Here is a 12,219-nt window from a genome sequence, read left to right as displayed (position 1 = left end):
GACTCAGAGGTAGGTCAGGCTCTAGGGTGGGTAATCACTGTGCCTCAAAGATGTCATCAAAGACTCAAGTTCTTTCTTTTTCTTTGATTTCTTCAAAGTCACCTTCACCCTTAGGTTGATTTCTGTCATAGTCATAAGATGGTGGTAGCAGATGCAGATCAACAATGCCCAGAAAAAAAGAGTCCTTGTTATACCTTTTTTTCTTTTTCTTTTGTTTTGAGGTGAGGAAAGTTTTCTTATTAGCCCTTCAAAGAAGCCTTCTCACACCTTGGTAAAGATTGGGTCACATGTGTACCCCTAAATCAATCACGGAAAGAAAGGATTACAACAATAGGTATAGATCAGTGGTGCTCAACCTTGGCTTCATTTGGAAAGTTGAGAAAAATAGTGACACCTGGGTGCCACCCTCAGATATCCTGGGGTGCAGCCTGGGGCAACGAGAGGTTTAAAAGCTCCTCAAGTGATTCTATGCACAGCTGAAGTTTTGAGAACCATACATTTAGACCAAACATGTAGGCCTGGGGGTGGGAAAGGGATAGGGAATGGATATTAGATTATAAACCACCATACACATTGAATAGTGTTATATTTTCAAGGTAAATTTAAAAGGATGTATGCACATGTATGAATACACACATGGGATTGGAGTCAGATTTGGAGGAATCCATATTTATTGGGAGACCAGATGAATGGATGAAAGTGGACCATATTAGAAGAACAAATGGGATGCATCTAAGGCCAGTCAGAACCATCTGTGAGGGTGCTTAAGCTAATGCATATATATAGAGTTACTTTTGATTTTAGCAAAGCATGATAAACTAAAAAGTGATGGCAATAAATGATATTTATGAGTCTTTGAAGGAAAAAAAGTATGAGAGTACACTTAAACTCTGGAAACCCTCTTTAAGAGGTTTCCACTATCAAATTTCATAGATCTAGATACTTCAGTATTTTTCAAATTCTTCTTTGAAAGCCAAATATTTCTTAAGAATTCTTGAATACATGAGAGTAAAAAGTTTTGTAAGAGGTTTCACTAGTCAAAATGCTACATATGAAAAAAACCAGAATATTCCAGACTAAAATGCCTTAAAATAAATCAGATGCCTTAATTTTTTGTATTTACTCATCCTATATAATAAAACCTTAATATGCTAAGTATCTGGTCAACCAATCAAAGGGTAATCTAATCTAATAAAAGAGAAACATGCAAATTGACCACACCTCCACTACGCCCAAGCCACGCCCACCAGCCAATAAGAGCAACTATATGCAAATTAACCCAATCACAATGGCGGCCAGCAGCCACAGAGCTGGAGCAAGCAAGAGGCTTGGTTGCCCCGGCAATGGAGGAAGCCAAGCTTCCCGCCTGCCCTGGCTGGCTGTGGCCTCCACTCAAGGCAACAAAGTTTCAATTATAGAAGATAAATAAATCCCAAATACCTGCTTCCAGCCAGCCTCCACTGGGAGCTTGGGTGGCTGGGGGACGTGGCCAGCCTGCAGACAGCCATCAGCCCCTCACCCAGGCTGCCCAAGCACCCCAGCGGGGACCCCCACCCTGAAGGGGCTGTGACCAGCCTGCAAACAGCCATCAGCCCCTCCCTCAGGCTGGCCAGGCACCCCAGCAGGGACCCCCACCCTGAAGGGGGTGTGGCCAGTCTGAAAATGGCCCTCAGCCCCTCACTCAGGTTGGCCAGGCACCCCAGCAGGATCCCCACCCTTCAGGGCAAACCAGCCTGCCCCCGCCCATGCACCAGGCCTCTATCCTATATAATAAAAGGGTAATATGCAAATTGACCCTAACAGCAGAATGACTGGGAATGACTGGTCACTATGACACACACTGACCACCAGGGGCAGGTGCTCAATACAGGAGCTGCCCCATGGTGGTCAGTGCGCTCCCACAGGGGGAGCTCTGCTCAGCCACAAGCCAGGCTGATGGCTGCCAGTACAGTGGTGGTGGTGGGAGCCTCTCCTGCCTCCTCAGCAGCACTAAGGATGTCTGACTGCAGCTTAGGCCTGCTCCCTGCTGGCAAGTGAACACCCCCGAAGGCTCCTGGGCTGTCAGAGGGATGTCTGACTGCCAGCTTAGGCCCAATCCCCCGGGGAGTGGGCCTAAACCAGTAGGTGAACATCCCCGGAGGAGTCCCAGACTGTGAGAGGGCACAGGCTGGACTGAGGGACCTCCCCCCCCCCCCCCAGTGCACAAATTTTTGTGCACCGGGCCTCTAGTATACTAATGATATGCTAAGGCTGCTCAACTGCTTGTTATGACGTGCACTGACCACCAGGGGGCAGACGCTCAATGCAGGAGCTGCCCCCTGGTGGTCAGTGCACTCCCACAGGGGGAGCACTGCTCAGGGGAGCACTGCTCAGCCGGAAGCCAGGCTCACAGCTGGCAAGTGTAGCTGCAGTGGCAGGAACCTCTCCATCCCCTGAGGGCTCCCAGGCTGGAAGAGGGTGCAGGCTGGGCTGAGGGACCCCCCAAAGTGCACGAATTTTGGTGCTCTAGTGTTTTATAATTTCTTTAGGTTGGATACCAGGATCATTTCACTCTCAAACAGAGTGCACCCCACTCCCATGCCTCTCATGCATCCTTCACGTGGTCAGCTATGTTTGTATAGAACAGTGGTTATCAACCTTGGCTACATATTACAGTTATCTGGAGGGACTTTTAAAAAATGGATCCCTCTCTTTCACTTCCATCTCCATAAATTAAAATGAAGCTTTAGGGTTAGGGACCAGGAATCGCTATATTTGAAAAGTTTACCAGCTGATTCTGATGTAGAGCAAGGATTGAGAGTTACTAGTACAAAGGGGAAAATAGGAATTAGATGGCAGAGACTCAATCTGTTCTCTTGTTCTTAGCTTGCTTTTAATTTTTCCTTCCCAAGATGTAAGCTAAACTGAGTAATCAATCTTGTGGAAGAGTGTAAGCATTTAATATCTTGGCTCAAATGGAGTTTGCAAGTAAAGGTAAAGCTTTATGAAGCTTCAAAAGACTCTGGAAATACTTTGAAATACTTGTGGAAGCAGCTGGCCCTCTACTGTGATTTCTGAGTAAGTACTGCATACGTATCCTTTTGTACTGAGTTGCAGAGAAAACTTCTGACAGCTGTGTTTACTGTGGTTGTTGGCAAGAAACTGTCATGGAGAGAAGAAAAGCACTAACTTGAAAAAGGATAATAAAACGTGATTTTGAAAAAAAGAGGTGATGGAACAACAGGTGGGTCAATGATCTTTGTGTCCAACCACAGTTAAATCTGTGCCTGTTGCAAATAATATGTGGTGACTACTCAAGTCCCCTCCAGCACACTTTTGAAAACTATAGTATAATTTAGGCCAGCCCAGGCATGTGCTCAATAAGTGTATCTGGGAAAAGCCTATTAACCCACAAATTAAATCAGCAACAGAAGTAGTGAAAGTCATAGCTCTGGAAAAAAATTCTTAGAATCAGAATAATTTGGAAAAAAAACATAAGCAGTGGAGTATGGTAGAGTGGAAAGAGCACAGGAATTGAGCCAGAAGGCCTGGATTCAGTCATAGAATCTCTGTGAGACTCCGTTTTAGGATTCAAGAGATGAGCTAGTCCAAGCCCAGGGCTCATTGTTGCAGGTGCATTTCCAATGTGTATCATAATGTGCAATTTGTAACTTAAGTCATATCTACAAATATTGTAGAAGAATGAATTTGTGATTTTTTTCCATGTTATATTCCACACAATTACTTCCAGGATAATTCCACAATTTGCCAATCATTTCACTATATATCTTATATATACATTGTCATAAGAAATAGTCTCCTTACTTTCTGAAAGGGGCTAATAACTATTTTCAGCATCTTGGTCAAATCATGTATAACTCACCTCTGTTCTTTGGCATTTTGTGGGAACATTCATTAAATGTAATGAATTGGTACAAGAACAAGACCGGGAAACAAAAATGTCATATAACTATAGGAAAAGTTTTGCCTTTTCTGGTAAACACACAAAATAATGGCATATGTGGGTAGGTGGTATAGCAATGCAACAGAATCTTGTAGGCAAGGGTTTCTGTTACGATTTGATTCCTGAAGCTTTCATTTGCTTTGCAGTATCGGGGTGTGACCACCTCTTGCATAAACCTAGTATTTCCTGACTTAAAGGACTAAACATCTTATATTCCCCAAAGTAGATATTCTCCTTTCCATATATGAGGTGAATAAACTCTAGGAGATGGCTTTGGCAAATCTGGAACAACTGGGACTAAGAGGTTGAGTCACAGAATAGCCCCTGACCTTATGCAGCAGAGATAGAAACACTGACCAGCTGGTTATTTCCTGGTGAGACTTGACAAGCTCTTCAAGAGTCTGTGGACACATTTTTTAAAGCAGCTGTCATGAGTGCTGGTGAAACCTTTAGTCATGTGTCCTTTATCTTAAGCATTTGGTTCTTGTACTAAAATAATTGTAAACAAAATAAAAATAGCAATCAATACTTTCTCACACACCTTACTGGGGTCCTGTTTACACAGTACAATTTTAGCCATTTGTTATTTTGAACTAGGTATCCAGTTATTGATAATGATGTATTCAATTTCATGAACATGTGCAAATTTCATTTTTGCATAAAGGACTTGGACTCAGTTTACATGTTCACCTAATATTCACAATGAAGTTATTGGCAGTCCTACTTAAACTAACAAATGCATAGCTTTCCTACTAGAGATATATAGAACTCTATTTTCTAATTATTTTTCTAATATATACACATTATGATGCTGTATGTGATGGATCAATCTTGGCCCAAGTCCAAGGGAGATGACTTAATTAAACAACCAGAAGATCCTTAAGATCCTCAATTTGTGGATTCTAGTAATTGTGTTGTAAAACCCCCTCCCCCAGGAGAATATTAAAACAACACTACACTATACCTATGGCTAATTAATTAATTCATTCATTACCGTCGGCTAATGCCTGGCTCTACTTTTCAATATAAAATTATTATGGCTACAAAAAGCAAGTGTCTTCTAGAGTTAACAGTACATTTAATTTCCAACGTCACATAACATTTTAAATAATAAAAATATTGCAAATCTTTAAGATTTCAGTCACTATTTTTCAATTGAGGTCAAAGAGTTTAAAAGAAAAATATAGAGGTTACAAGTACACAAATAAAGCTCACTGTATTCTACAAATTGTTTAGATCCAGTGCTTTTGGTGCATACTCTTAAAATTTTCTCTGGCTTTACCAGTTTGAGAGTCACTTTTAAATATATGTATATATTTAAAATATATACGTATATTTTATTTTAAAGGGGAGGGGAGAGGGAGAGAGAGATAGACATCAATGATGAGAGAGAATCATTGATTGGCTGCCTCATGCATGCCCCACATTGGGGATGGAGCCCGTAATCCGGGCTTGTGCCCTGACCGGGAATCGAACCATGATCTCCTGGTTCAGAGGTTGAAGCTCAACCACTGAGCCATGCCAAGAGTCACTTTTCATTGATAAATGTTATTTTGATTTGCAAAAATGAGGTTAAATGGTATCTAAAGTCACTTAGATAATCAGAGTACTATCCTACCTGACATGTTGCTAAAAGGTTGAAATGCAGTTTTTACACCTGCTTGTGGTTTCAACTGCCAGCTATCAGAGAAATGTCCCTATAATTGACAAAAGGGAGAAAATAAAAGATTTTTTTTAAAAAAGGAAAGGAAAGGGGGTGGTAAGGTAGGTAGATTTTTCATGTATTTTCTTGTCATACATTTTGTAGTAGTAAGTACTACTCCCTCCTAAATACATCATTTGAAGACAGAAAAAGACGACACTCAGTGAGAAAGCTTTATAAACTAGGGGCTGTCTTGCTGTTCCTGTGGCTTTGTCCTTTTGGGAAGGTTGCATGGCCCCTTCTCCTTGTATTAGATAAAACAAGGGCGTAAGGACTGGTGATGTGATTTGGTGAGTTAGCTATAGAAGTGGCTCTGGCATCTGTTACTTCCACTCTGTTACTTATTGCCTCTGCTCGGTTAATGGTAGCAGACATTTGATTAACTGCTGAGATTTGGAATTGAAGGGGATCCAAGGTGAAGTAAATCACATAGCTAAATCTCTCTTTCATCTTCACCTCACCTGTTCCCGTTCCTGTTTCCAGATTTCTGGCAGACTGGAAGCTGAAGCCTTCACCTCAGGGGCAGGAAAGCCTGTAATTATTTCAAGAATAAGTGATTTAAAATGCATATTATAATAGTCTGGATATATGTTATTTATATGATATTTTGTATATCATTTTTTAGAAGAATTAAGAGCAAATATCTTAGTCTTTTCATTGTCAGTTCAGTGTTTATTTTTCCTTACACTGAACATATTAGAAAGCTTCCACATTTGATATTTGCCCGTATTCACAAGGAGACACAATCAATTCTGGAAAATGAAGGGAAGTGTCTATAATAATAAAAGCATAATATGCTAATTAGACTGGATGTCCTTCCAAACGACCTTCCAGATGAAGCCAGGGCTGGGAGGGCTGAGGCAGCTGCTGCTGTCGCCTCAGGCTGAGGCAAGCCACCACAGCGGCAAGGGCCAAGTCCCTTGCAGAAATTTTGTGCATCGGGCCTCTAGTTGATTCTAAAACTTAAGACCAACCAACCAACCAACCAAATTATGGAGGAAAATTAAATCATGGAACAAACCTCATAAGAACCAAGAAAAAAATTATCATCCATTTAATACCTGTGCTTCTCAAAGAACTTGGGCCAGTGTCCAAATAGTCTGTTGTTAAAGAACTAAAAAATAGAGTGGAGCCATACAATTAAGGTCATAATTGGTCTTATTGGAAACACAGTCAATCTTGTAATGGCACAATGAAACTATTCTTTCTTGAGAAATGGTCCAGCCATGGCTAGCAATCAAAGGCAAACACACCCACTCTGAAAGTTCATCGGCTCATGTCACATTCTTTTTTAACAGCCTAAAGTAGAATATAAACTGCTTTTAGGGTACCTGGTTCCTTGCTTATATAAAGACATCACCCTAGCAATTGTTGTATGAGAGCAAGACATGGTGACTGCAACTAGCAGGGAATGCAAACTGATTTAGCTCATATTATATGCTCCCTTCTCTTCTTAAATGGAAAACTTCCTCAAACTGAATATCTATTATTACTATCATCCTTTGCATCTTTACAAAGCTCAATAAATAACACAGGATAAATATAGATTTTAAGCGTGTGAAATATAGGTAAGAAAGCCAAAAACCATTATCAGACACGAGGGTGGAACAAATAGTAAAGCTTTTGTAGCTTATAGAAAATTAAATGCCTGAGCAGAATGATTGAGGTTCATAGTGAGAACTCCAAAACACTACTGAGAGGCTGTTAAATATGACATTTGTATTATGAATCTGCCAGATATGACTTCAGAATCCATTGGTAGACCATTCCTTCTGTTGTATGAATAGGATAGGAGGTTGATAGGATCATTGAAATAGCATAGCAATTTTTTTTCATTTTCAAGAGGCCAGAACATGGAAACATGTTCTAGGATTCATGTGTCCTAAGTAGAAATACAAGGATAAGAATTAAGAACTTAGTCTAAAGCTACCTATTAATGTTAAAGATAAATTATGAAAATAGTATGATTATATCTTATGTTCATGTTTGTATATTTAAATTATTAATAAATGGAGAAGAAAAATGGAAATTGGTCAATTGTTTATTGTCTCCGCACCATAGCACCACAATTTTGTTATGGCACAAGAATTCCCCGAGTCTTGCATATTAAAAACCAACCAAACAAAAATCATCATCAACAAAAAATCCCACTTAGAAGGTCTATGCAAAATGTATGCATTATAAATTAATGTAATTATAAGGGTTAATGTTGGAGTACAACACTATATTCTTGAAATGATTATTAATGCCCAGATGTCCTACACATTAATGGAATCCTGGACTTAATAGTGCCTATTCCCTGGATAATGTAATATTGTCATGGAGGGTTCCCTCAGGATATACCAAAGCACAAGGATAGGGAACACAGGCACTAGAAATACTATTAAACACAATTTCCTCATTCACTTTTGAATTTTCTCATACACTTCTAGGGTTCAAGTTCTTTTATTACATTTCATTTCATGAGATTACTAAAAAGAAAAGTTACAGCTATATTATTTTAACTTTTAAAGGATAAAAATTTCAACAAATGCAAAGAAACCAAAGGACAACTACAGACAAAAGAGAATACCATATATAGATAACAAACATGCCCATTAACAGACATAACTACATATCCCATCCTATAATCTCATAAATCAAAGCTTTTAATTGTCTGGATTCATATGTGACCGTATTCTTTCCAATATGCATTCTTTCTTCTTCCAGGGGTTGTTCAATAACAGCAGGCACGTTCCTGCCATAAACTTCACAGTGTTCTAGAAACTGCACACATTCTTGAATAACACTGTCACGAAGCATGATTGTGTGTTTTGACATGTTTTCTAATAAGGACAAGAAGCATCTTTTGGCATAGTACCAGGTATCAGTTCCCAGTTTTTTATTGTAAGGTTCCAAGCTTTTAATAACTCGAGAAATCCCAAAGTCATAATTACCTTTGGCACAGTAAAGTGTCCCGATCACCAAATTCACAATGCAGAGATGGTAGGTTTTCTTATCTGGGTCATCATAGGAGAGCTGCTCTTCCTCCTTTTCAATCTTCCTCATCAACTCCTCAGCTTCTTCATTTTGACTTGTCATAATATATGAAACACAGAGGTTAGCCAATACAATAGCACTCACATTCAGGATGTTCTCATAATGCTTCTTGACTATGGGCTCATAAAAACCGATGGCTTCTTTGTATTTGTTTTCCTGCATGAACAGAACATGAGCCACATTCAGCTTCCATACATCATGGTCATTGCAGAATTCCACAGATTTGCGGAAGATCTTTTCTACCATTGAATAATTTTCAAGGTTCCAGTAGATCTTTGCCTGGGCCATCAATACAGGAATATACTTCTCCAGAATGTCATCATATTCATTCACTGCCTTTTTGACCCCTTCATCATCTCTATTGTGTCTTGCTTCCTGCACTTGTTTAGTGAGTCTCCGGAGCTGCTCAGTCAGCATCCCGGCTAGCCCATCCAGCTTAATAAAGGCCTCTTCAGGAGCTGTCTGGCAAGTAATCATGGCATCTAAGAAGTCATAGAGATAAGGTGTGAGGAACTTATAAGTCAAGTGGGCATTCTCTGCCAGGACATCGGCTGCTAGGTCAAAATACTCATATTTGCAGTAGAGCAGCAACAGGTTGCCAAAGGTCTCTGGGGGGAAGGGGTTCTGTTGGAGCAAAAACTGTAGCTTTTCAAACCCTTCTGTAGGCCTGGCATCCATATTCATCAGCGCCTGGTTGTGCAGGGTCACAGGGTCTAACTCTTCCTCTGCCCTTGGTGGCATGTCAGTGAGGGTTTCCTGGGCCACCTCATAGTTTTTCAGTTGGTATTCTATGGCTGCCTTAAGGTTGAAGGCTTCCACCAGTGCAGTCTGGTGAAGAACTAAAGTGTTGCCAACACTGCGAAAATCAATGCCCTCGGTGGTCATGCCCACACCTAGCTCTGGGTGCTGGCGGATGCCATGCTCAATAATGTCTGCAATATGCTTCAGAGCCGAGGCATATTGTCGGCTGCTATAATAGGCCAAAGCCAGATTGTAGGAAAGGTCAGGCCGGTAGCCCGAGGCCTGCAGGGCTGTAAAGAACTTGCAACATGCAGCTTGATACTGTCCCTCCTTGTAGAGCAAACAGCCCAGGTTGACCTGGCTATCTGACTCGTTCTCACCCCCACTGTCTTCACCCCCTTCCCCACTCAGAAGCTGCTCCACCAGGCTCCTGGCCCCGGGGAGATCGCCCTCGCTGTACTTGATAGCAGCTTGGAGACGGAGGACCCGGCTGTGGTAGGCGGGGTTGTCCAACAGGAGGAAGGCGACCCGGGTGGCCTCGGGATAAAGGCAGGCCTTGTACAGCGCCTGGGCCTGGTACAGGCGGTACTGCTCCAGCTCCGGGTGCAGCTGGCTCAGCTGCTCATAGCACTCGGCCGCCATGGGGAACTCCTGCAGGCGGTAGTAGCAGTAGCCCAGCAGCGACAGGCCGGCGCGGCTCCTCGGGCTCCGCTGCAGCTCCCTGCCCAGCAGCTGCACCGCCTCGGCGTAGCGGGAGTCCCGGATGAGCCGGTACACGGCCGCGGTGAACTCCCCGTCGGGGACCGGCGTACTGCCCAGCCCCGCCATAACCGCCAAGATGCCTGTGCGTCCCAGTTTCCAAGGCAATAAGCCAACCGGAAACGGAAAACTCCTAGCTCGGATATTACTTTGCAACGGAAGGAGACCGTTAGCAATATAAAGGAATCACTGAACAGAGTCTCTCGAGTACTGACACAGTCCTGGAAGACGACTTCCGGAGGAAATGAATTGGGAAGAGAGAGGAATCCCCTCCTGATAGTTTTGCGGCGGAAACTCTACTTCCCGGCATGCACCGGTCAAGTGCACCCAGGCCACTTGGGACTTGGCCGCTTTGCTTTCTGGGAGATGTAGTCTTTGCGGGAGGGAGCCACAGCCTGGCAGATGGGGTTTCACTGGATTTCTGTTTCTGTGTAGATGAGTTGCTTCCTACTTGTGTCATCTTGGTCTTTGGCGAGGGGGAGGAAGGTTTGTGGTCGTGTGTCCTATATACTACGTGCTGCATAGAGGTGTTGTTTCGTGTTTTGTTTTTGTAAATTAATGGGATAGAAAAGGTGGAATATTTCCTTGGAATTCCTCTAGACATCTGTTTTTAAGCTGCCTTGAGGGCACACTTTGTAAGAACATAATATGCAGAGACCAAGAGTCCTTATTTTTTGCTATTTCCACAGGAAATGGTTTTGTGAATCTTATCAGGTATGAAAGTCTTTAAATTTTAGATCCGAGTGTCTCCCACTTCCCTTTTTAATAAACAAGTATTACTGAGCAGATGTTGGTGTTTAAACTTGGCTGTATTTTCTGCACTGGTCCTCCAAATTTTTATTGAAATTAAGAAACAAATATTTCTTACTCTTCCTATATCCCCACTGATTTTCCATGATCTGTATTGACCTGTCTATCCCCAAGAAAAACGGTGTTTGAATAAAAGCATCTTTGCTATATATTTAAAGACTTCAGTGACAGTCCTTTATCCGTCTCCTCTATAGTTTTGCTGCCCCTACATCTTTTTTATATATACAATTTCAGAGCCAACAGCAACTGTAGTATGTGACTCTCTATTAGACCATTTACATGTATTAATTTTAATCTTCTTGTCCACCCTATAGTCTATATATTACAGATGAAGAATCTGTCTATTAGAAAGGTTCAAGTGACTTGCCCAAGACCACACAGTTAAATAGTTAGTAGCTGTGCCATGATATTCGAACAGCTAGTTTCAGTAGGAAATAGTGACTGATGAATAATCTATTCCATATACCTCCTATAGATGAGTTTTTAAGGGCTCAGTGTTTGGTGCCAAGTTGTATGACAATGAATTAGTGTGTTGTTGTTTTTTTCTGCATTAAAATAAGCAACCAAGTTTGTTTGGGTAATAGAAAGGTGAGCTTTCAGGCCTGAACTGTAGCTGTAAGCAAATGTTAAGGAGTAATGTGGGGGGTGGTATAACTCCTAGTCACTTGGAATAGCTAGGAGGGGACTTTTATAGACTTGTGATTGCTCCTATCATAAAGCAACTGATTTTATGTACTAATTCAGTCTTTTCCTTTGCTCAGAAATTGGCAGAGCTGTGTTCCTACGGGTAGAATCGGACAAGGAAGCTTCCACTGTATGAATACCAAGAAAGGGACAAACTACACCCATTTCAGCAGGGTTGAGTAGGGCTCTGGCCACCTACAGAAAGCAGTTGATGAGGATCACCATTTAAGGGCCTTCAAACCAGGGAGGTACACGGGTTGAGGGATGCTGGCTAGTGCTGCTCAATATTTGAGGGTGAGTGGAGGAGGATCTTCACCTCTACAGCTGCCTAACTACACGTGTCCCTTGTACATTCAGGCTCCGTATTTTAAAATCCTTATGTATGAACTGTTACTTTGGGTGAGTTGCTATTAAATCAAGGTAAGATGATAAAACATGGAAACAGGAAATTGTGTTATATATCTCTTTAGTTTGCCTGTTTCTCAGAATTGCATCATGAAAGCATTCACCTTTTTCAAATGGCTTCTTGGAAACATAAGAA

The 12,219-nt window shown here is 41.7% G+C and overlaps 1 protein-coding gene across 1 annotated transcript; it reads right to left on the bottom strand.

Annotated features, from left to right (window-relative positions):
• Positions 1–7,668: 7,668 nt before the first annotated feature.
• LOC308522802 (intraflagellar transport protein 70B) lies at positions 7,669–10,253 on the bottom strand (the record flags this gene model as incomplete). The annotated part of the gene is made up of 1 exon (XM_081096365.1): positions 7,669–10,253. One exon carries the CDS (start codon positions 10,251–10,253, stop codon positions 8,256–8,258), a length of 1,998 nt encoding a protein of 665 aa, XP_080952491.1. The 3' UTR covers positions 7,669–8,255.
• Positions 10,254–12,219: the final 1,966 nt, after the last annotated feature.

The sequence above is a fragment of the Myotis nattereri genome, assembly GCF_964212035.1.
Source record: "Myotis nattereri genome assembly, chromosome: 7".
In the NCBI taxonomy this organism is placed as follows: Eukaryota; Metazoa; Chordata; class Mammalia; order Chiroptera; family Vespertilionidae; genus Myotis; species Myotis nattereri.
The sequence above is the reverse complement of the archived record's forward strand: the minus strand, read 5'-3'. Positions and strand labels throughout refer to the sequence as shown.